The sequence below is a fragment of the Rhamphochromis longiceps genome, linkage group LG1 (genome assembly GCF_057381845.1).
Source record: "Rhamphochromis longiceps isolate RC_006_pf linkage group LG1, R_longiceps_female_GT1.1, whole genome shotgun sequence".
NCBI classification, from domain to species: Eukaryota; Metazoa; Chordata; class Actinopteri; order Cichliformes; family Cichlidae; genus Rhamphochromis; species Rhamphochromis longiceps.
In genome coordinates this window covers 13,025,026-13,049,961 of record NC_140557.1, presented here as the reverse complement: position 1 = coordinate 13,049,961, position 24,936 = coordinate 13,025,026, and the positions used below count along the sequence as shown (strand labels likewise).

The 24,936-nt window shown below is 38.9% G+C and overlaps 2 protein-coding genes across 3 annotated transcripts; one reads left to right on the top strand and one right to left on the bottom strand.

The window, feature by feature from the left end:
- The first annotated feature begins 419 nt into the window (after nucleotides 1-419).
- LOC146678403 (FERM domain-containing protein 5-like) lies at nucleotides 420-18,751 on the top strand. The gene is made up of 12 exons (XM_085386955.1): nucleotides 420-448; nucleotides 572-650; nucleotides 3,420-3,517; nucleotides 5,825-5,948; nucleotides 7,258-7,345; nucleotides 7,460-7,548; nucleotides 8,202-8,265; nucleotides 8,690-8,781; nucleotides 8,863-8,937; nucleotides 9,044-9,112; nucleotides 9,228-9,334; nucleotides 13,743-18,751. The coding sequence occupies exons 1-12, from the start codon at nucleotides 442-444 to the stop codon at nucleotides 14,333-14,335; spliced, it is 1,485 nt and encodes a 494-aa protein (XP_085243081.1). The 5' UTR covers nucleotides 420-441; the 3' UTR covers nucleotides 14,336-18,751.
- A 322-nt stretch (nucleotides 18,752-19,073) lies between these two features.
- On the bottom strand, nucleotides 19,074-24,649 carry wdr76 (WD repeat domain 76). Of its 2 annotated transcripts, XM_085386533.1 has the most exons (15): nucleotides 24,491-24,649; nucleotides 24,182-24,292; nucleotides 24,009-24,098; nucleotides 23,752-23,844; nucleotides 23,427-23,485; nucleotides 22,972-23,089; nucleotides 22,724-22,825; nucleotides 22,465-22,505; nucleotides 22,172-22,325; nucleotides 21,778-21,936; nucleotides 21,586-21,701; nucleotides 21,376-21,474; nucleotides 21,094-21,246; nucleotides 20,951-21,004; nucleotides 19,074-20,847 (listed from the first exon to the last, which is right to left on the bottom strand). In XM_085386533.1, the coding sequence occupies exons 1-15, from the start codon at nucleotides 24,533-24,535 to the stop codon at nucleotides 20,592-20,594; spliced, it is 1,650 nt and encodes a 549-aa protein (XP_085242659.1). In that variant the 5' UTR covers nucleotides 24,536-24,649; the 3' UTR covers nucleotides 19,074-20,591. The 2 variants fall into 2 exon arrangements, with proteins under 2 accessions (XP_085242659.1, XP_085242747.1); XM_085386621.1 differs by lacking the exon at nucleotides 21,094-21,246.
- Nucleotides 24,650-24,936: the final 287 nt, after the last annotated feature.

The window sequence follows — 24,936 nt, the reverse complement described above, 5'->3', positions numbered from 1 at the left end:
ATTGCCCCAGAAAACTAACCGACCTTGCCTCAGCCAATCGCCCTTTCTTTATAGCATCTTTGGCTACCCTGTGTTGACTTCCGTGCCCCATTGTCAAACTGTAATTATCTCACTGATTAAAACCACTAATGAATCTTGATGGTTGGTGCTCAAAATAAACAGAAAAGCAGCACTGTCCTGATTATCTTCTAAATGTCTTTCTTTTCTCTGCATGGTGACTGTATTGGAGGGAGTCTAAACAAACAGAAGGAGAGGCGATGGGAGTAATTCTACTGTGCCTTCCAGCTATAGATTTTAAGTCATCATGCTCAGCTGCTGAGTAATCAGACCCCAGACTGACAGTTTGGCAGATATCGAATCAGTGTTAAAAGTGCAGGTCTTTACTTCTCTTTCTCTTCCCTACAGCACTGGTTGGAGTTTACAAAGTCAATTGCCAAACAAATGAAATGTAAGTATTTAGTTTGAGATCCCTGATGAGTTTGTTGATACTGTTTTTGGTTTATTCATTTTCCAAGATGTCCAGAGTTGATTAGAGTAAAACCCCTGAAAGAAATATATCTCCTGTTTGTAGCCCAGCCTCCATTCACCATGTGTTTGCGTGTCAAGTTTTACCCACCTGACCCCGCTGCCCTGAAAGAGGAAATCACCAGGTAAGACATTAAGATGGCTTAGTCGGCTCCACATGGGAAAAGGTGGGGTTAATTTATATCATATTCTTCTTCTATGGGAGACCTTTTGAAGTTTAAAATATGATAATTTTATGTCTTATACCTGAATTTGCTTAGAGCTAATTTTCATCTGCAGATAACAGTTGAACTTTTTGCACAGTAATCGAGCGAATACAAACAAAATGACACATTGCAGAGGTGCACACAGTAATAAAATATGCCATCAACAAATGATATTTGACTGTAAGGTGTCAGTTTTTACAACTGCCTGCCAGTTCACATCTCTTCACAGTCATGTTTTGCATTTCTACATGACTTAAATGCCTTCATTACAACAAGCAAGTATGCTAATGTCACACTGTCTGCAGCCATTTGTATTGACTACTGGGAAAACTAGAAAAAATAAATAGTTAACAAATGTAAAAAATTCAAATAAAAACCAGATGTGCAAGAAAAAAGGGGGATTTAATGCATACCAAGAAAACTGAGCGACTCATTTTCACTTGCAAATTTCCTTCTATCAGGTCACGGGGATCTGTCACTTGCAATTTCAGAATAGGGTCAAGACGTCTGCCATTACACTGAAATGGGACTGCCAATCATGACGCTCATAGAAAAGAGAGAAAAAACAAATTACAGACACACAATGAAAAAAAACTGCAGTGTCAGCCTCGTTTTATTTGGAGCTCAGGGCATTAGAAAATACTGAAGGGCAAACTTGAGTTCCTTTTGTTGTGCTTCAAGTTAGCTTACATTATTATTATTATTATTATTATTATTATTATTATTATTATTATTATTATTATTATTATTATATGTGTGTGGAATATTCCTTTTTAACACAACTTAAAGCAGGAAATGTGTATAGATGTCTACCTTTTTGCTTCTTACACTCAACAATCTAAGAAATGCTGACACAGATCAAACTTAAATGGCAGATGTAAAATAATAAAAGTCTCCACAGCAAAGAGAGACTTTTATTGAACCAAAAAGGGGTGGGGAAGACATCTTTTTCTTCTGCCCTTACTTATCTCATAAAATCCAATCAGATAATGCCTTTTTATGCTTCTGTAGCTGGCTTTTACAAAATGGAAGAATGAATAATACCACTGCAACTTAAACGAGATTTTTAGGAAATCCTATTTGATTTTAAATAAGGAATCCTTTTCAGTAAATTGTTATTCGCTTAAGGAAAAAAAACCCTGGAAAGTATAATAGCAATTTTAAATGGGTTTCTCCATTCTCAATGGGTTTCAACTTGGCCTCTTTATTAATGAGCCAAAATGACCCTATAAATTATCTAAAGTCCAGTATTAAAATGGGCAAGTGGTTATGAAGGGGCAGAAACCCACGCTTTTCAATTTGTAAGAGTACTCCGAGTTCAGCACAGTGGCCTGTGTGCAGAGAGGATTTGAGTGTTTCCTTTTGTGCAAGCCGTGGTGTCATGAAGCTCTGTGCCACTACTGTATGGCGTGCAGCATCTGTGACAGCTGAACAAACTGCTGTGAGGCGTGAGCCGGAGAGCTTCCAAGTGCACAGATCCCTGTAAATCACATCCCTCGACTGGTTGCCATGCAATGAAATCTCTTATTCACAATCCAGCTCATTTTGATAGACCAGCGCGCCGGCAAGGCAGAGCCCCTCCATCCTCATCCATCTGTTCCGACTAGAGGCTTTTACAGACAAATGAATGCATAGCGGATAAGCAAAAATATATCTAAATAATACCAGTTATTTCACAGCAATCCTGCTTTTGTGTATTGTAAAAGAAACTTGGGTACCATGCAAGATTTTGTGAGCAATGAGGTGGCAAAGGCAGTAGAAATTACATAAAAATGAACCTTGTATGAAACTTGCACACATTGAAGACAACAAGTAATAACCTCAGTAATGTAAAATGCTCAATAACCACACTTTTTCCCAGCAATGCTTAATACTTCTATGCTATTTATTGCTTTGCTGCTTGGAGAGAAGCAGAATCACAGCCGTATGAAATGAATTTAGGGTGAGCAAAATGACAGACAGGAATTCTTGGATGTTGTAGAAGAGACCAGAAGATGAAGTTGTACCCAGAGGGTTTGTCCATGAAACTGCAATCATATTTTAAATCAATCTCAATTCCCAAAATGATTATGTATAAGCTCGAAACTCCAGCGACAGACTGGTCCAGACCTGTCCAGGGTGTGCTCTGTCTCACACCCTCTTCAGGCTCTTCATGAACATGTAGAGAAGCTGGGATAGGCTGAAGCAGCAGAGGATGGATGGATGCTCATGCTCTGTGTGAAATTAGAATAAATTTTCACCTTCTTAAATGCATGACCAGTCCATTTTAGAAGCCTGGACATAAGATGATGACTCATTTTTCTCATAAATTGTGTTATAAGTGAATTAAAAAATGGGCTACAAAAAGGCCTGAGTATTCTAATAAGGTTTCAAAAGTTACATTTATGTATTTTACATTTTACTGTGGTTGTGGTCTACAAGGTTGCTTATTCGTAGTAAACACAGACATACAATCTCAAGTCGCCTTAAAACACTCGTGTCATAATCTGTCATCATGTCTTTCACTCTAAACACTTTATAGAAGTCAGCCTCAGCTCTTATTTGGTACTCTCAGAATTTCATCTTCTAACAGTGACTTCCCATATACTATATACGCAGCCTCAAAAGGCACTTTAATTTTAAATTGTAAACATCTAGACGTCCTATGAGTAATGACCCAAATCAGTTTCTCTGTGTTCCACTCCACAGATATCTTGTCTTCCTGCAGGTTAAGAGGGATCTCTACCACGGCCGCCTCCTGTGCAAGACATCAGATGCAGCTTTGCTGGCTGCCTATATATTACAAGGTATGACAAACAACCTTTTTTGAGACGAGTATGTTTAATCATACTGTAAACATATATTTCACTGTGTGGTTGTGTGCAAACATGTGAGCAGAGTGTGTTTAAAAGCTGAAGACTCATAGGGTTCATACTGTTGTTTGCAAAGGGAATCGGAGTTTGTTGTTTTTATGCTGAACTGAATTTTTTTTTTTTAAATAACAGTATGAAAAGCAACTTAGATAAACTCAATGTAAAAAAAAAAATCATCAGTTTAATTTAAGATGTTTACATGCTTTGAAACCAAATCTGAGAGTTCTGACAAAAAGACTTCCTGGTTCCTCTGGGTGTTAGACTCATCAACATGCAGAGGGGTGAGGTGCATGTTTCCCTGTCACACACACTACCAAACATCTCTGCTGCCAGGATTCTGTCTCTCAGACATTCCCTGAATCTAAATGTCCTCTGTGTCTCTTTATGTTCCTACAGTAAATAATACAAACCGCAGTGTGCCTTAGAACGCATGCATTAACAAAATTGTGCATTTCACACTAAAATAATGTAGACGAATAAACAGAATAACAGGCCAGAAAAGAAATGTAATTTTTTTGGGTGAACTGTGTCTTTTAATTATTTAGCAATAATCACTTGAGAGGGAGAATAACAGTTTGAATAAGAAACAGCAGCCTTGAGTGGCTGCAATACAAATGTGGTTTCAACCACACCAGTCTTTAGAAATATTGTATTTTTATACACCAGATAAAGAGAGTTCATCTGCGGGGGCTTAAAAACATTACATATATATAATATACACTTAATGCAATGTATACAGTTTATTTGTGAGTTGGAAAACATCTCAGCAGTTACGACAATCACAACTCTGATACTATCACATGGGCAAAAAACTTCCCCAATCTTTTGCAGCTGGCACTGTAATTAAGTTAGCTGTCATTAGCCTGGTTATCATAGCACCTATTTTTATGGTGGATCTACTTTTCTTAACCTAACCAAACCAAACACAACAACAGCTCAGATGAAACTGAGAAACTTTGCAGATTTACATGCTTTTTAAATATTTTTTCAGTCACAGTGTCTTTTATGCTCTTTTTATTAAGTCTGTCTTCTTTTTTCGGTGGGGGTGGGATGGCTCTGTGAAGGCTGTGAAGCCAGGAATGAGAGCTATTCCACCAGGATTTTCCACCACTGAGTCACACTTTTCACCATCTGAGGTGACATGTAATCGCCAATAGGGACACCATTTCTCTGAAAGGACCTATATTGGCCAGAGTCCCCCTTTACAGTATAGAAGAGTCATATTCTCCAAGACTTGAAAAAAGTAACCAAGAGGAAGAGCAAAGTATTCTCATCTCAAATCACTCGTTTTACAGTGTGCTTAAATTTTGTTATTGACTTTTTGCCCAATTATGCTAAATAATTACTACCTATGTTAATTTGAAGTAAATTACCATAGCTGTCTCGTGCTGCACATCAATCCTTTAGACACAAATAACACATTTGAAGGTTTCAACTCTGATAAATTCCACTAAACTGATGTTTACATATTACATTGTGTTGATCTTTGTTTGAATGTCAAAGTTTTGATTCAGAATAAAGATTCGTGTATTCGTGAGCAGATGTTTTAACCTTGAAAAATTATAATCTAAGTTTAATCTTTTTACTACTATTAGTTTAAAGAAATGTCTTTCAGTATCATGCACCCCAGCACAAACTCTTTTCTGTCAAGGCCAACCACATAAATGAGAAAGTCAAACATTGTCACTGGTAGCTGAACACAACATAAACTGAAATAATTCTGAGTAAAAGGAAAGACCTTTTAATGTCAAAATTGGCAAAGTGAAAATATTTTTCACTGTTTTCTATGTGACATTTTCATGCTCAAAGATATGCTGGGCAGCAGGACGGAGATAATATTCTCTTAATACTGAGAACACACTGTCTCTCTGTGCATGATTATTCAACTTGTACAATTTATCTTTAAACTGAGCTAATAAGAACAACCCCTGTATGATGAACATAATTTAGTCCAGTTGTTTGTTTGAAAGTTCAAGCAATAGCATTTAGCTACGATTTCTTTATCCCATAGTTGGTTGAAGGGTCTTACATCACAAAAAAGTGACTCATGGGCCAGCTGGTACCACATACACCATCTAATTTATTACCTCAGCAGTCCCAGTTCCAACTCTGGCCTTTTGCTGTATGTCATCGTTTCACACTTAGCTTTACCTATCAAATAAAGGCAAGGCAAAAAGCCAAACATAAAATCATTTAAAAAAGTCATCCTTTTCTTTTATTTCTTTCTTTTTAATTTTCCAGCTGAAATTGGTGACTATGACCCTGGGAAACATCCAGAGGGCTACAGCTCCAAGTTTCAGTTCTTCCCGAAGCACTCAGAGAAGTTGGAGCGGCGGATTGCTGAGATCCACAAAACTGAGCTGATGTAAGGTGGCATCTGTCCAGATGCCTGCATACCTGTGTAGTCTCCTTCAGTTTTATCAGAGGCAAGGTGCAGGCATCACAAGAGCATAGCTGACTTGGAGCACCTATGCAATCAACTATTCTATATAATATATAGCTTCTTATTTAACTTACATGAGTGCGGATGCTTTTAGATCAACATACGGCAACATTGGAATTCTCATTTAGGATATTAAGACAAGATAGGCAAGCATAATTTCTTATATATTGTAAAAAGTTCTGAACTTTTAATTATGTAGCAGGTATTGTGAATTAAAAGCAGTGATGTAGAGGTACCTAGATGTTTTTTCTGTCATGTGGTACAAAACCTTTAAAGAATGTTTAAAAAAACATGAATACATTTTTTTTTTACTGTGCTGGTAATTTGTTTTAAGATTTTGGAAAAATTGTAGTTCTTCTGTGGATTTAGACTGACTGGATAATTTAAGACCAGCTCAGTGATGTTGAGACTAGGAGTACATTGTACAATGTTCTGTACAATGTTGGAAGATGAACCTTGCAGATAGTATTCCTGGGCAAAAGAGGATTTAATCAAATAAACAGCTCCACAGTAACTTATACTTGCTGTATATACAATGTACAAAACCCAGGAGGACGCTGGCACTGGGTATAGATTCAATCCTATACTGCCCTCTGTTGCTCATTTCCTTCCCATAATTAAGTACATTCCCTGGAGTTAAGTGTCAAAGGTTGTCCGTAAAACATTTTGCATAAGAATAACAGTGTAATTTGCTAAGATACAAGAAACTTGAGTGTGGCAAAGGGATAATGACGTTAATTCAGTTTATTTCAGACTGCCTGAGCAAAAACAAAGAGCTACAGTATGTTCTCCAGCCGAGCTAATGTGACTCATACACTAGTTTCATCAAGGATTATTAATAGAAGAAAATGTAGACAGCAGATTGATTTATAATCCTTTCATTCCTGTGGTCAGTACAACAGCTGTTAGAACATTATAGTCACTGCTTTAAAGTTTGACCTGCAGGGCTAAAAACTGAAGTAAGCTTTTGTTTGATTCTTTACACACAGTGAACAGATTTAATTATGTATCCTTGATCTGCACAGTTTACACCCTGGTAGCTATAGACATTTAAAAGAGTAAGTAGATGGTTAGAGACTTTTTCTTTAGGAAAATTAAAGCATCCAAACCTTTCTGATGCTACACATTATCAAGTTTGATAATGATAATCTTCACATAAGTCTGTCTCCATGAATTAAGAGTTGTGACAGAACCCAGTATGTTGACTTTATTTATTTAACTTTTTTCTCAGAGGTCAGACTCCTGAAACATCAGAGCTCAACTTTCTTCAGAAGGCTCAGATGTTGGAGACCTATGGGGTCGACCCACATCCATGCAAGGTTATCATTAAGATTTACAGTAAAGTGAACCCTAACATGAATGACTGAATGTCATTGTGATTTAAAATGTTAACTCAAATCCATGTTTTTACAAAAACACGGATGTGCTGTCAGGATGTGTCTGGGAACCCGGCTTTTTTGGCTTTCACCCCTTTTGGATTCACTGTGCTGCAAGGAAACAGGAGGGTTCACTTCCTCAAATGGTGAGTAGAGATGAAGAGTTGAAACTTCACTTGATAATCATATTCATATCAAAGGTTTGTACTAGCAAGACAGTGACTTTATTTTAAATAAAATCTCCCCATCAGTTGCAGAAAAAGCTCAAATATGAATTAAGCATCAAAAGACTTTAACATTTAAACTTATTTTAAACTTTTATGCCCATGAATATATCAGCTACATTCCACTTCAAAATGACCTCAGTGCTTTAAATAAAGAAAAGAACAAATAAAATCCTAAACTTGATACAATTTCACGCATTGTTGGAAAAAAACACACAAAGTACAGTACAATTTTTAAAATATTGTGAAATGTGATGCAAGAGAGTCCAAAGGAAAAAAGTAACCAGTTATCCATACAAGAAGATAACAGTAACCTTTGTAAGACCGCAGAGAAAGCTTCGAGGTTTTCACAGCATCTGACTTGTTTTGTTGTTTCCAAATCAGCATTTGAGCTCTTGCAGCTCTTGCACAGAAATGAATCACTGTTAGCCCTGTTAATTTACCTACAGCTCTTAATATTTTACAGCCTTTTTTGGTTTATGTCTCTCCTTTCTTTTGCTCACTTTCTCCCCTATTCTTTCTGGTCGGATTTCTTTGTTACTCTGTTTGGTTTGTCTTCTTTATTTTAACCTCAGGGAGGAGGTGACCAAACTTAAGTTTGAAGCAAAGACGTTCCATATATATGCAAATCAGAAGGAGGTATGTGTATTCATTATTAAAACTGCCTATTCTAGCCTGTGGAGCTCAGGAAGTTAAATGAGTGCGTCCATGTTTTATGCATGGAGACTCTGCCACTGGGGAGCCACTGTACTATATTCTTAATGTGGAAATAAATGAGGAAGGATTTGACAAAAATGTGTGCTACCCATAGGTTTTAGCAGACAAAAGAGTAAAATAAAGACACCGTGTTAGAGGCGGTTGATGTTTAGATCAGAAGGATTATTTCTTTTGGGTTTTCTTTGGCTGATTGGTTACAGTGCCCTTTAAATATATCTGTATAGACACCTTCTCATATTCTAAAACTCAATTTAGGCTTTGGTTTGAATGAGAATGTAAAGCCTTTAGATGAAAAAGAATGTTGCTTTCATCACAAATATGAGTTAATATAGTGGACTGGTTACAGGATAAGAAGATCATACTGACTTACTTTGCACCTACACCAGAGGCCTGCAAGCATCTTTGGAAGTGTGGGGTGGAGAATCAGGCCTTCTACAAGTGAGTAAAATTACATACAAAAACTGAATAGGTATCTTTTCATTTAAGCTAATGACTGTATTTATGGTTTTTCACTCACAGGCTGGAGAAGTCAAGCCAAGTCCGCACTGTGTCCAGTAGTAACCTCTTCTTCAAGGGTAGTCGCTTTAGATACAGGTATCAACAGAACAATATGTTTATTGCAAAGCATGATATGGGAATACTAAGTACAATTGGGAGTTTTCAGTGCTTGCCGTAGTGGTCACGTTTATCTGTTTTTTAGCGGAAAGGTTGCAAAAGAAGTAATGGAACAAAGTGCTAAAATTAAGAGAGACCCCCCGGAGATCCACAGGTAACAATCATAACAATCATGCATTGATTAAATTATGTAACAAATTGATTAAGCTCTGAATGCACTGTCAAATGTGTTTGTTTGGGGCTTTATGCATACATGTGTTTTCTCACAGGGCTGGTATGGTGCCTAGTAGGAGCTGTCCATCCATCACTCATGGCCCTCGTCTAACGAGTGTGCCAAGGACCCGACGAAGAGCTGTGCACATTTCCATTATGGAAGGTAAACCGCACAAACACAAGAAAGATAGTGTAGCTGAAGCTCTCACTGTGTTGGTGGAAGTCATGGGAGTCAGTCCTCAAACTGCCAAACAATATAAGTATTTGCAAGTGTGCAAAAAGAGGGCTGTTTAACCAATAATTTTACCTAGTATATGCTCATACTATAGCATTGTTTGGTTAGTGATGTTAGTCCATTAGTGGATGGTTACTATTAACATGCTGACATCATAATATATCATTTTTGTGGATATAAATTATTTGCTATTGTTACTTTATGAAATACAAGTGCTATTATTGGGCTTTATAAGTGCACAAATACTGCACATGGATCATTTTAGACTGTTGGTTGCTAGGTAACACGATGGCGTCACAATATCTATAGGTAAGTGATGGCTGTGATGGTAGAGCGGGTTTTCTACAAACTGGAAGGTCCACTGTTGTTATCCCCGGCTCCTCCATACTGAACCCTGAGGAATCCATTTGAGTGTGAGAGTGCTTGTGAAAGTTAGATAAAACACTAAGACATAGATAAAGGCACTGTATGAATGTTCATGTGACTGGGTAAACGAGACTTCTAGTAGAAGGTGACATGATTGCTCACACTGAAGAGAAAGGCGCTATAAAAGTATTCTTCTTCTGGCTGCTCACTTTAGAGGGCATCTGCCTCTATTTCACCCTATCCACAGGTCGTCGTCTGTCACACCAGCCCTCTGCACGTCCTCCCTGACTATATCCATGAATCTTTTCTGTGGTGTTCCTCTTCTCCTGCCAGACAGCTCCATTTTCAACACCCTTTGTCCAATATATCCACTAGATCTCCTCTCTTAAACAAAGTACCTGCACATCCAAACCATCTCAGCCTTGCCTAACTTTGAATCGAAGCCGCTTGATCTGAGCTGTCCCTCTGGTATACTCATTTCTAATCTTGTCCATTCTCTTTGTTCCCAACAAAGAAACTTCAGTTCTGCCACGTCCAGCTCTGCCTCCTGTCTTTTTTGTTAGTTGCTGCTATCCTTCACACAAGTCACCCCCTGACACTCGTCTCCACCCACTCCACCATACCTGCATTCTCTTCTTCACTTGTCTTGTGCACTGTCTGTTGCTTTAGATGGTTAATCCGAGGTGCACTATAAATCTATCCCATAAGAACCATCAGAGTTCTAAGAGGAACCTGTGTGCCATATTTGGTTGCTCAAATCCTGATAATACAGGAGGTATTAAATATGTTGCTATAGCTCAGATAGTTTTAGTTCATTTCTTTTCCTTTAGTTTACTAATATAAACACTTTATCCACTGTGCTTTTTTTCTTGTTTAAACATATAAAGTCTTCCCAGTTAGGCCAGGTCTTACTGTAGCTACCTAAACTTCTTAGCTAAATTGCTGATTTCCATTAAATCTTGGGCCCTGGTGTTGAGGCATTACACTTACCTCAAAATATAGATTTTTATTATCTTTTAAAAAATTATTTTATTGGTTAATTTAGAGATATCACAGTCTGCCTTATAGTGTGCCCTGGGGGATCAGTCCCCCAGGGCACATAAGAAATCACTGTCTTAATCCTGTGATTTGATCTGGGTTGCACAGCAATGGCACAGCATTTTTTTTAGATTCCTTATAACACTATCAGACATAGTTGTGAATACCTGCATGGAGAAAGAGCGCAATCTAAGTGCTTTTCCATGTTAACAGCCTACCTACTTGCAAATGTCAGTCGCTTTCTCTGTATTTTTGTGAGATCTCACTCTTTCTCTAAAGGGTGTGCTTTACTGAAAAGTGCACACACTGGAGTGCCCATCAGCAACTGGCCTCAGGTATTATTTTGACATGAGAAAGTCATCCTGTCAGTTTATAAAGGGCACTTACCATCCTGCCTTTCCTCCAACAGGCTATTAACCTTTTGCCAATGCTGCCACTGAGAGTAAGTTTACTCTTTGCCGATCGGCCTCAGTCACACTAATAAACTTACAACATAGCCTGTCTGCAAAAAAGAAAAGCAAATAGAAAAAATTTATTTTATCAAACCAGCCTTAGTTCTTGTCCTGGACTCTGACATTGCACCCCAGTGTATCAGCAGGGAAGCAACCCCCCTGTGTTTTGTCATGTTGCTATATTTGTACTGGTATTTCAACTGGCAATGATATCTCAGCCTGAAAAAAGCTCCTGCTGTCAGGGACCATGCTGTGTGTGTCACAGCCGACAGCAGGAGGGGAGGTCGAGGTGAACTGTGGCACAAGGGGACCACATTCCTGGGCCTTGTCTTTCACTCTGACTGTCTTTCTATTTATCTACCGCTGTCAGCCCGCCTAACAGCATGTGGGAGCTTACTGCATAGAAGGGAGTAGTGCTGCTTAGCTAGACCAGTCTCAGTTGGAGACAAAGACAGGCAGCAGACAGGCAGAATACAAAGAGGCCGTTTTAAGATTTAGAAAGCGAAAGGATAGCAGTTGAAAACGTGTAGAAACTCAATTGGAAATAGTGCTTTTGCTGTTGTGTAATCATGGTGAAGTGTTTGATCCGCATCAAGACCAAGGTGAATGTTCATCTGCGTATGATCAACCATTGTTATCGGGATGTGAAGGTGCGTGTGCTGTCTTTGGGACCCAGGCTTTTGGGCAAGGCTCTGGGAGTCCTTCCCCTTTTCCCCGCTCTACCGGGGGGATCTTCAAACTCAGGCTCTGGACCTGGGTTAAGACAGGAGTCCAGGGCTCCTTCCAGGCTAGCTGTTCCACTCCAGTTACATGGCTGCAGCCCAGCAGGCAATCGTGCAGGTAAAAATCAGGCTGGTTTTGTTGGATTGAGATATTTTGTGATAGATTTCCTGATTTTTAAAAGTGATTTTTTTGTGGTTATATTTCAAAACATTACAGTATTAAGTGACTGTAAGACCTATTGCTAAAATCTAATGTGATAGATAGAAAGTTTGCACTGTGATGAACCTCCAAAAAGCAGCTGTGAGAATATGAGAACTGAGTAAGTTCCTAGAAGACATCGGTTTTATGTTGCATGCTTGCTTTGGGGTTACAGTTGCCATTTGTATTTCCTTGGACATAGATTACATGATGTGAAGGCTAATTTTCTTCTGCATAAGTTGTGAAAAGCTAGCCATTAAAAAGAAATCCAGCTTCCCTTATGACTATATTAGCATAAGAGATGTCAGCACAGTGTTAAAGAAAGCACAAATGTACCAGAATATTCTGGCAGCTCAGCAAGCCAAGCTCCAGAGGCTTGTGGAAACTTTGCTTCAGAACTAATTAATAAGGAACAAATGAACGTAATTTCCCTTTAGACCTCCTCTTTTATGTGCTATAAGGGACAGGTTCTTTATATCCACTTTTATATCTATAACTTTCAGACATAATAAGCATGTCTTTTCCAGGCATCTACTAGTTATGTGGATATTCATGAGCAACTATTAATTGCTGCATACCTATAAAAACTGCCTATCCAATGCAATGGCACCTACATGTGTAAAGCTGTTATTTCCAATATTACCAGATCAGCCTGCAAAAACAACATGATGGATAGTCTGTAAGTCAGTCCTCGATTCTAGGTATTTTAATACCGCCTGCTTTCAGAAGAGAAAAACAATACAAAATGATGACTTAACAATCAAGTAGGTTTGCAATCTACAGTCTATTTTATGGGGTAGTGGTTCACACATGAAAGATCCATAGTTCAAGACCAGAGGGAGACACAAATCCTACTGTACTCTTAAGTGCTGTTTTCCAGGCTGGATAAATAGGAGGATTGCATCTGGAACGGTGTCTCGCACAAAATCTGCGCCAAATAATACATGTGGATCCATCTACATCCACGCATTGGGGACAGACAACCTCTCTATGTTTAAGATTAGGGTTAAAGCTTTCCTTTTATAATATTGTTTAATTTAGTTAGGGCTGGATCAGGTGACCCTTAATCCTTCTTTAGTTATGCTGCAATGGGCCTGTTAGAAGAGTATTTCTTCTCCCTTAGTTCTTCACTCTTCTCCACTCATCTGTTTTCATTCTCTTTGTGCTTTCACACAATCTCTGCATTTAATTATTAGTTTTATTAGTCTTTGGTTTTCTTCCACAGTGTCACTTTTGTCCTGTCTCCCTCCCTTCACGCCCCAACCAGTCACAGCAGATGGCTGCCCCTCCCAGAGCCCGTTCTGCCAGAGGTTTCTTTCTGTTAAATGGGAGTTTTTCCTGTCACCAACTGCTTGCTCATAGAGGGTTGTCTGATTATGGGGGGGGGTGTCTTCTCTGTATTAATGAGAGTGTTTAGTGCTTTTTAGATGAAAGTTCGTTATTGTCCTGGATCCCGCATCTAAGACAAAATCCCTTTTTTAAGTGGTGCAAGGAGCACCAAACTTCCTTCCGGTTATTGAATCTTATGAACTCCTGTCTTTCCCTGCTGTTTGTGTCAGGTTTGGAGTCCCTTCGAGACAGTGCTCACTCCACACCGGTGCGCTCAGTTTCGCATGGCGACTCCTTCATGCCTTCAAGGAGCCAGACGGTAGATGGCAGTGAGGCAAGCACGTCAGCAGTCATCTCAGATGAGAACTACAGCCCCTCTGACAGCGTGCTGCCTACACCCGTGGCAGAACATGGAATGGAGATGCCTTTGGCTCGTCACCTCAATGGTGCCCCCTGCAGCATTGACGAGGAGGAGTCAGAGGCAGGGACATCGAAAGAGGGGCAGGCCACAGAATTTGGGCACAGCAGGAGAGAACAACGTATGGTCAAGAGGAGGCCCGCAACATCTAGCGAGGTAGAGGAGCTCAACAAGTTTATCCTGAGCGTGTTGCGTCTCTTCCTGGTTACCATTGGACTTCTGTTCGCCCTGCTGCTGCTTCTCATCATGCTGACAGAGTCGGACCTGGACATTGCCTTCTTAAGAGACATCCGCAAGACACCTGAATTCCAGCAGTTCCACTTTGAATACTTCTGCCCTCTGCGGCGCTGGTTCGCCTGTAAGTTACGATGGATGGGAGGTTTCCTTGTTAGTGAGGCAAAGTGAAAACAGACCAAATGACTCAACAAAGGCCTGCGCTCATGGAAATTGGATACAGATAACAGACAGGTCAGAAGAGAAGGCAAGAGGAGAGAAATGGATGGCTCTGTTCCTGATTTCAACTAAGCTTCTCCCAGGAATAATCCTGTCACAAGCCACGTACTGTCCCCTGAAGAGCCTTGTTTATTACGTTTGACCATCACTACGAGGAAAGGAAATGTTACTTTAGAAATTCAGGTCATCAAGGTATTTTATTTTTTCACAAAATCACAGGAGCTGGGTTTAATTTGAAAACTGTATCAAGTATGCCTGAGTTCTCTTCTTCAACCACAGATAATAGTTGCCTTTATTTTTTTATTAATTTATATGTTGTATCATCACTGTAATACAAAACGATCTGAGGTGTTGGGGTGCAACTGAGAGTTTAAGACATTTAAAAGATTTAAAAATGGAGGGCAGACTATATCATCAGTTTTTTATATCAAATCAACAATATTCATGGTGATTAAATGTTATTATGGCTGCTGTTTTCAGGTGGTGGGCTTAGAGAAAGCGTGAAATTGACAAATAAGCATTACTGAATGTAGATGAGTCCTGAGTCAAACGTGTTTGCAAATATTATAGTTTTATACGATTCTTAGGCAGATGCAAATAGACGTTACACATTTCTCCAGATGTACTTTACAATCCCAGATCTGAAACATTCAATTTAAAAACACTGCTAAACGACTAGTTGTAGTAGCTTTGTGACACGGGTGTGTGATGGTGCTGCCCTGACAGAAGACTTTATTAGCGGCCAAACATCTGCTGACAGTTTTTGTCCAGACACTAGGGAACTGTTAAAGTTTCATCATCCAATGACTAGAAATTAAGCCTTTTTAAGGATATAAATAAGTAATGGAGTTTATAGGTTTACTGTTTAAGAAATAGCAGCCAAATAACTCTAATAACTACAATGAACTTCTGTGCGTGAGGAACAGTTGTCACTTTGCTGTAGTTACTTTTACAGTAGTTATAAAGGTGATGGGACTATGTGAGCTAGCGCTATAATGGTAGTCAAGTGTCTGGTCAGTTCTTTGACTACTGCAATCTGTAGGAGTAGTTCATCTTGATGTGCAATACTGTTAATATAAAAAAAGCAGATCCTTTCTATCAAGGGAAATTTGACTTTGTTTTACCTTTGTAAAGTGCAAATATTAGTGCAATTTTCCAACAGTAAATAGTTAAGAGTTTGTTTTTAGTTGAAGACCCATGTTGAGTGACTGTCCTTCACCTTTGTTTAGCTCTGCTCTGTTAAAAAAAGTTATGCATTTATGTGTAATGGCTGAATATATTTAAATCATTTTTGTACCATCTTGTTAACGCACTGACAGTTCCTCACAGTGACTTTTAATGTACTTGAAGCTGTTTTTCGTTTGTTTTTGTTGCAGTGGATCTATGGTTTTCAGCCCTGCACTCACAAATGAGCCTAAGATAAGTCATGTTTACGTCGTTCTGCAACCTTCATCAACACCAACCAAAGAAACCGCTGTTGTCCCATACTTCTGTCAGTTTGTGTCAACAGATGGCAAAATAGTCTGCTGTCCTTCTCCGGCCTTATTTCTTGTATTTCACAGGTTAGCCTACAGTGTGTCTTTACAGCCCAGAGCAACAGAATCAATTCAAACTATGAGGTCAGTTTTCACTCTAAAAGTATTTGCCCTTTCAACAAGCCTACAAGTGCTTAGGATGCTGTGTGTATACAAGGAGCAATCAAAAGATTTTGTGGCTCTGCCCATAAAAAAGCAAAAAATCATACCTGATATTAGCTTGGCTTAGGTCACATGTTGCACACATCTGAACGTCTTTCAGTGCTGTTGACATTTTGAGAATGCTCCCTGGAAGTGGTGTCTGACCACTTGCACTTACCTGTGGGCAATGTCATCATGGACCTCAAACTCACGCAGAGAGCTAAGATGAACTTTCTGTTTTCACCCAACCATCATGTTGACTTTCATCACTGGAGATGAGAATCGCAACTCAAAGACCAAACAGTCAACAGTGTTCAAACCTGCAGGCGCCACAACAGTTCAGGAGCTGACCAGTCTATTTTTCATGAAGTTGCACACTGAATAATTCCCCCAGGGTCGACACCGGGTTGTCCCTTAATGCCCTGAAGCTTTAAAGGAAGCACATTTGAAGCAAACCACCTCAGCTGTGGCAACAGCCAGAGATCCATGCATGCCTTCCCAATTTTGTCTCCCTGAAAAGTTCATAGATTCTAAAAATGAAATTCAATCAATCCCTGTGAAGGGTTTTATTGCCCCTAATAAAATATCTCTGTGGAGCTGCAAAACATATTCAGACCTTATGATGAACATGACACAGCCTGTTAGCTATGGATTATCAACATTAATAACTGATACCACATGCTTGGGGATTTATATGAATATAAATATATCAAATAAACCTTGTATTTTTAACATTAATACCATGTTTTTATTGTATTAAAACGTTTAGAAATTTGTTAACAAGAAATAAAAATTTTAAAAAACTACTTCCATGTAAAAGCCTAGAGTCCAACCTCTGTTTGGGCAAATTATTCAAACTGAAAAAAGTCTATTTTAATTATTAGTTTGAATTTGAATTATTATTTTGATAATTGGCAATGAAAGAAAACAAACCCTAAAAACATAGCCATTGCTCATTTTCATTTCAAAGTATTATTTGTCACAACCACACACACGTGTAAAGAAGTTTACCTTAACCCTTAATCCCTGCGATATCTCAATATCAGAAGAAAGTGAAATTTCAACAATGTGTTTCAGTTTTTCTGCATGATAAAGAAATGCTGCTGTAAGAAATGAAAGAAATCTGTCAATATCTTTGGACTTAAATTGTAAGAAATAAATGCATGAAATTACATCTCACCGCCCAAACTTAATGTAATTATCAAACAAAGTGACCTAATTTCTATCAGGTATGGTTTATACACTGTTTTTTTTTTTTTTTTTGGCAGAGTTGCAGAATTTTTGGATCGCACCTGGTATGGTACAACATGCTGAATAGACATATGTCATACCAAAAAAAAAAAAAAATTAAGCATGAATTATGTATGCAAAAAAGGATTTCAGTTTTGCAGGTTCCTGTAGGTGATTTAGAAAGTTGATGTGTTCAAATCTTATTCAAAGTTAACACAAGAATGATTGCTTTGAGAGTTGCTGTAGTGTTCAATGTGGAGCTTTAAATGCTGGTTTTATTTTTGTACCCAGAGTGAAAAAAACAGAAGTATTAGCACCAGTGTTTTCCCCTTTTACCACAAAGTTTAGAGAACAACATAAGCATCTAATGAAATATTTATATTTTAATTTAAAAAAACAAAAACACAAAAATAGATTTTGGGGTTGTTTTCAGACTTGACTTATTTAACCTCCTAGGACCCAGCGTCCACGTATGTGGACATCACATTTTGGGTTGTGTAGACAAAATACTAAATTTTCCTCTACAAGGGTCTGATATCAACATACGAGGACACGATACTGCCACTGTTCTAGCAAAATTTAAAGTGAATGTCCTAATATGTGGCCCTCATTTTTCTCAGAAACAAAAATGAGGTAAAAAAAAAAAAAAAAAAAGCATGTAATTCTTTGTTTTTACATTCATCGGGTCCCAATCAGCCCAAATAGCAAAGCGAAATTAAAAATGCGAAAGAGTTCAGGTCTTAGGAGGTTAATTTAAATGGTGTTCTGTGGTTTTTGATTGATGCGAGGCAATTGTGTACTGAAAACTACGGCTAGTAAAGGAGAACATTTAGCTTTTTACTCACCTTTATGTCGAAAAATCTACAACTAAAGCAATCGGAGCAATAAATGTCAGATGTAATAACCGTAAACTACAAAATGTTTGTCTGAGTCACACAAACTGTTTTAAATCCCCTCAAAAGGTGAAACGGTTTGCAGATGTATGCGTGTACCAGCAGTGGTAGACCGCTCTCTGCGATACAGAAACTTCTCCAAAAAAATCTTTTCATGTAAATCGTGTTTGGTTGTCTATCTTAGACTAATTTTTGACTGAGTTTATAAATGTATCACATACAGGTTTACTTGGCAGAAACAACTTAACACCTGGCGGCATGGTCAAGATTTCCAATGGAAGAAAACAGGTATATTTTTAAATAATTTAAACAGCATTAGTAGCATTTTTAAACTGCCTGAACCTTTCCTTGTGCAATGTAGTTCACTGGCACGGTGACCAAGGGGTAAAAGTTCCACTAATAAGCAACTCTTGTTTTCAGTTTAATGAATGATGTAAACAAGGCCTCAGACATGGCCTTACTGTAAGCTTCCTTCCTGTACCATGGCCCTGCACATGGAAATGTCTCTGTAAGCATGTGTCCTGCATTTATTACCTCCAAACAAGACTGCTTATTTCCAATCACTGAAGGAGGACTCGTGTAATCTATTTATGAATAAATATCATCTATTCTTGACAACTGGGAGCTAGTCTGGCTACAAGTTCAATTCTGAAGTCACAGAAGCAGTAAATAAAAGCATTTAGTGTGAAATTCAGTGAACAGTGCAACCCAGATCAGCACCATGTGGAGTTTTTCATTGCATCCCTGCTTGAAAACAGTAAAGTGTGGTCAATCCTCTCTCATTCTCACACATGCACACACACACACACACCTTATTTTACCAGCTTCAGGTGATAATGATGCTGTCACTACTGGTGAGATTCACAGCATTCATGTGTACAGTATTTTGTAATAAAATGTCTATTTATTATGTTTACTTTACAAATGAGAAAACAAAGGAAATTAACACATAACAGGCATTTCCAAAAGCACTTTCACTGACAGAGAGACTCAGTGCAGAAATGACATTTACATCACATAAACCTTACATAAAATAATAAACCATGAATTTTTCGAATTGGACTCTTATGTTAAAGAAAATCCAAATAAACTCCAAATATCAAAATAAACCAGTCTACACACTGACCTACTGTAACTTGTGGCAATATATGACATTAAGTTTCTCTGTCACTAGTTGTGTCAAAACTGGTTGTGATCATGGAAGTGTACCTGTCAACAACAATAGATGAACAGTTGGTTAGTCGTTACCCTGCCAAATAAACATGACAAACATGATAAATCTGTCAGAGTAAAAGGTTTCAGAGGAGAAAATGGATATTTGAAGACACTAAAAACAGTCAGGAGGCACTAATAGAACGCAGGTCTACATGTGCCAGAGAGCAGCCACACAAGCTTTAAACTGAGCTTGTATGACTACTCTCTGAATACTGCCCATGGAAAAGAAAAACAATTAAGGTCTTGCAGCGGCAGCACCCTGCTGTGTGCATGCTTCTTTGCAAGTCTGACAGTTTTAAGAAACACTGGGTAGAATAAGTGAAAGAAGAAGAAAAAAAAAAAAAAAAGGCAGCCATATGAGGAAAATGTGTCTGACATCCACCAAGGACACAATTGCAAACACAGGAGTGGGTTCAAAACAGGCTTATCCTGGAGTTAAGGCTTCATGTCATTTGAGAAGTTGAGCTCATTCAGTCTTCATGAAACTGAAGCATCGACTTACAGTAGGTTGGAGAAAAGAATACATTTGTTTCCTACACTTTACTGAATAAGATTAATGCAAAGATTTAGTGAGACAATCATGTGGCAGACATCCAGTGTGCAGTATAATGTCTGGATGGGGAAAAATTAACAGTAAAACTGAGAAGAGCCAAGCTGCTTTAAACTGACAACAGCAACTTAAAACAACACATTAAACAGTGCAACACAGCATGTTGAGTCAAAGTGGATACAACAGTAGAAGACCACATCCAGTTCCATTCCAAATTTCAGTTGGCATGAAAGTTTTAACTGGAACAAATCTAAATATTATAAGGTGTAAAATGAGAGGAAGCACAAGATAATCCCTTTGTTTAAATCTAATGTAGCTATAAATGTGTATTTTGTGAGCAGTGAGGAAGAAAATTCTGCTACTTTGCTAATGATCCTGCATTGCCTCACTGCAACATGTCTAAGAATATGACTCACAATTTGATATGATTCATTTCACTGCTTCAGGTGTGTTACTTTGCTTTAGTATAAGAATAGTAATGTATTTAAAGCTCTAGTGAGATACAGAATGAAGATGCTATATTGGAAGACTTGTCTAGTTAGAAGTTGATAGGCTGAAAATCCAGATTGTTACCAAACTGTGTCCCTGCTACCTTGATGAACCGAACCAAGACCGGCTGATCAGACATTTTTTTGGTCTTCAATTTAGTCAGAAAAGACGTGAAGGCGTCCCGACGCATTTCCACCCAGCAAGGCATTCCTTGTAGGATGGAAAGCAATGACAGAGAGGACTGTGCTGAGATTCTCACTGTCCATGAAGGAATGTTGGAGTTGACCGCTTTCATGGAACACCTGCACCCTCCTAGGCTTCATCATGCTCCCCACCACGAAGCAGTCTTCCAGTTTGGGGTCCCACGCAGCTGATAGTTTGGTCAGCCAGCGACCTGTTTGCATGTCATGTCTGCCAATTTAGATTGAGAAGGCATGTTGAAAGTACACAGTTATTAACACAGAGATGACTTAAAAGAACAGGAAAAGTTTAAAGTTCAATTTAGTGGATGTACCTGATGGTTGTCAGCAAGGGAGATTTAGTAGTCAGTGTAGATGTGTCATATATCCTGTTAAAATAAATAAAGAAAAAAGGACATTGTGTTGGAACTGAAAAAAATTAAGCATATACAGCATGTCAGTGATCCATCAGCTTCACCTTATATTGTTATCCATACAGGAAGTAAGAACCCTGTTTCCAGTACAAGGGGAGAAATAAGCACTGGATATGCTTAAAGAGTGGCCATGCAGCTGGGACACTGCCTGGCTTTTGGTCTTCTTCAGATTTCGACTGTCATAAATACTAACTACCCTGCCAAAAAAAACCCACACACACACACAAAAAAAACAAACAAAAAAAAACAAAGCATACACTTAAAATTTAAAGACAGATTCACATAAGAGATGTGTAAACATTATAAAAAATTTAAAAAGCCCATACTTGCTTTCAGCCACCACAAAGTACTGCTTCTGTAAAGGGTGGACGTTAACACAACGCAATGTCTTGGGGTCCAGTGTGTGGAGGGATTCATGGGAGTTTCTGCAGATGAAATAACATACTTATAAAAATGTTTGAGTGCAACATTAAAGTTGTTTAAAAGAAAAGAAAATGTACTACTTTCATTACTTTAAGACTATGTCATTATCTCACCCTGGGGTGCGCCTGTCAACAATGGCAACCTCTCCATACCAGTTCCCGACCACTAGTGTCGAACAGTCATGTGACATGAAGTCAAACGTTTTCAGGCCATCTTCAATATCATACACCTAGAAAACGGACAACCTTTTTTATTCGTGGATCACAACGTAACCAGATTGAACTAAACTAATGAAGGTATCTTACATCATCAAAAACAGCCTTCTCTACGTCCATGCAGCGAAGGGATCCATCGTAGCTGAGGCTCAGCAGTTGTGTGGGATGAGACTTGGAGAATGCCATGCAGCCCACTGGACGGGTGTGGGGCTCAAAGAGCAGGACACCATCCTCACCCCAGTCACCACCCTAGAAGAGCATACACATGCAGTAAATCAGTGGTTGGAATTCATTTAAAATAAATAAAGATTTTCAGAGCGAAAAAACCCAAAAAACAAACCTGAATTCAAACATGAAGCAGGCCAATTAGCCTGAGGAGAACACTTGTGAATTTTTGCAGCCTGACATGAAGCTTTACTGTTGAGACACTTTCTACCATCTAGTGGTCAAGAACTAATGCATAGTTAAGGCAAAGAAAACTCACCAACTTCCAGAGTCCCACTTTCCCCCACTTGTCGCCCGCAGCCAGCAACAGGCTGCTGGTGCAGGGGTGGAAGGTTGCAGAGAAGATGCGATCCTTCACCACTTTGGCCACTTTGTCCTCATTTACCGTCATATTCTTCAGAGACGAACGGTACCTGTGTTCAGACATCAGTGCACTTGTTTGTTCATCTGTTTCTCAGGTTCTTCCAAAACATCTGACCCTCAGTACATCAAGAGTCACTTTTTGTAAACTGTGCAGTAATCTTACATCCAAATAAAAATATTAAATCTTACCCTTTTAGGTCAAGCTGTATCTTTTTATCTACTTTTACATCCTGTGAAAAGAAAAGCATTTTCATGACTTCCCAATCGAATAAGAACAGTTACTACAGTGGATATGCATAAGAAATTATGCTTGTGGCTAATATGGGCAGTATAAAGTATTCACATTTAAGTAGGAAAGAAGGGGGGCAACATGTTAAACTGAGTGAGATTGTAAATAAATATTGTATAGGAAAAAAAAGGGAAAATATCATAGAAAGCTGACTCTTACCTCAGAACAGAGCTCAAGAAGTTGTGGAGGCAGCTTGCTTCCTTCTTCCACATTCACTGGATCCATGGGCAAAGGGCCAGAGGGCTTCTTTGCTGGTGAAGACTTGAAAGCAAGTAAACAACTATAATGAGTAACATACCCAGAGAGGAAGAACGAGAAAAAAAAAAAGCTAAAGACACTTAAGATGCAGCAGTGGAGCTGTGTGAACTGACACATTACAGATGCATTATTAGACTATATGTTGGCACCTGTTCATAAATAAGTGTCCCTCTCGGTTCAGGAGGAAGCTCCAGGATCTCTGCTTCTTTTTTTTGGAGTCGCAGTGATTTGCGAGGTGGCACGACTTCTTTTACAGCAGCATGTGCCCTGCAATCAAAGAAATTTAACATTACAGGAGGCCCAAAAAGATATGTTTCCTATTTTAACATGACACAGGGTCAGGATGAATTCAAACCGTTTTTCCAAACATAAAACTTTCATAAAAGTTACTTTTTTCTTGTACCTAAGGACGTTGAGTTGACAAGTCTAGTCTTATTTCCTGAGCTTCAAAAAGTTCAGTCTCAAAAACAAATACAAAGTATATTATAGGAGCACTGTGATGTTCCACAGAATACATGGGAGGGGAAAAACCATGTTGTTCTCATAATTTCTGCACCACTGTGGTTTTCCACAGTATCACGATGCCTGATTACTCCGACTGTACCGTGTGAGACCTCTCTGTGATGGCTTTGGTCGAGTCAGCTGCTTGAACTCCTCAGTGGCCTTTAAACAAAAGAAAACAATAATTGATACTCTAATAATCCAGACAAATGACAGAATCACAGATATGGTCCTTTTCATAAGGATTTATTTCTCACTCAGTCTACCTGGGTTAATCACACCAGTAAATATGGCTTGTAGCTGGTCTAAATATCTACTGTTGCTGGTCGAATTTAAACTTTATGTTGATGGTGCTGATAGTGATAGGTTTAGGTCCATGAAAGATTTGCAATGCAGATGATAAAGGGCAGATTTAGTCAATAATATACCTGGAATAAGTTGATAGAAGACAGAAAAGCTTGGTTCTGTCTGATGTTCTCCAGGCGCTCCAGTTCATAGGCAGAAAGTCTCCCATACCCTTCCTGTTACACAAAGATACAGCACTGACACACTGCAAGAAAATTGCCGATTTCAAGTCATTAGAAGTTCCTTAAACTACCATGAGCTGGATGACTGAGAACCTGCACAGACACCTTTCTGTCAGTCACAAAGTCGAATTCAAACTGTGCCAAGTTTCCATACTTACAGGCGCATGCTCCACGTCACTGTTTTCAGCATCCTCCTCATCTTTTGGTTGCTTATTCTGACTACCATTTTCAGCGACAGCTTTTGTTTTCTATCAAGAAATTACGACAGAATTAACAAATCGTCAAGTTTTAAAATGACTGTTCGACCCCATCACTGTGAACGAGCTCTCACCCTTTTTTTCTTGGGAGTTTCATGTTCGGGAGAGTACTGGAGGCGCTTAGGTGCAAAACCGTTTCTAGATGATCGTCGCACTGTCGCCTCGAGATTCTCAGGGGTCATTTCCTACAAGGTGTCCCTCGTTAACATTTTAGTCAGAGACATTAAGGCACTCATTCAACTTTCTCACCGAAGATTTAGCGAACTCACAACACACCTCCACTTAAAACTGTGCTTCTTGATGCTAATGCTATGAGGTCGCTGCCTAAAACAGGGAGGATAAGTTTAAAAACAGGAAACCACATTAAAACAAAACTACTGTACCTTCACAAGCACAACAGCTTCGCGCTTTGTTCGGAGAGTCGCCATTTTGGTTCATTTACGACGACAGGTACGAGTATTTGTTTGAGAGAAGCGAGACGTGAGCACCTCACAAGTGACAACTATTACGGTCATGATAATTACAAGGGGGCGCAATTGGCGCCACATGCCGCAAATGTTTTGTAACTGGTCCTCCCCTTCTGTTGTGAAACAGAATCCTGGCACCTGATTGGTTTATATTTTTACGTCACGAGAAGAAAGGTTTAGGTCCCTCCCGCCAACAACCAAGCTGGCCTCAGCTTCTGCTGGGATGATGTCGCCATCTTATGGCAGGATAGGGGAATAGCAGTGAGAGGAAAGTCATGGTTATTTATTCACAAATTGGTTAACGTTTAACAAACAAACTGCCAACGTTTGTCAGTGGATAAAACAGAAAATCTATATATATA

What these genes read in the sequence shown, in the direction of transcription:
- wdr76 (XM_085386533.1), bottom strand. Translation starts at nt 24,535, where the DNA reads ATGGCGACTCTCCGAACAAAGCGCGAAGCTGTTGTGCTTGTGAAG. An exon ending in GTTGACAGGCGCACCCCAGG is followed by an intron (nt 21,475 to 21,585) that starts GTGAGATAATGA and finishes TTTCATCTGCAG; the next exon opens with AAACTCCCATGAATCCCTCC. An exon ending in TTTGTGGTGGCTGAAAGCAA is followed by an intron (nt 21,247 to 21,375) that starts GTATGGGCTTTT and finishes TTTTTTTGGCAG; the next exon opens with GGTAGTTAGTATTTATGACA.
- LOC146678403 (XM_085386955.1), top strand. An exon ending in GAGAATCAGGCCTTCTACAA is followed by an intron (nt 8,782 to 8,862) that starts GTGAGTAAAATT and finishes TTTCACTCACAG; the next exon opens with GCTGGAGAAGTCAAGCCAAG. An exon ending in GCACATTTCCATTATGGAAG is followed by an intron (nt 9,335 to 13,742) that starts GTAAACCGCACA and finishes TGTTTGTGTCAG; the next exon opens with GTTTGGAGTCCCTTCGAGAC.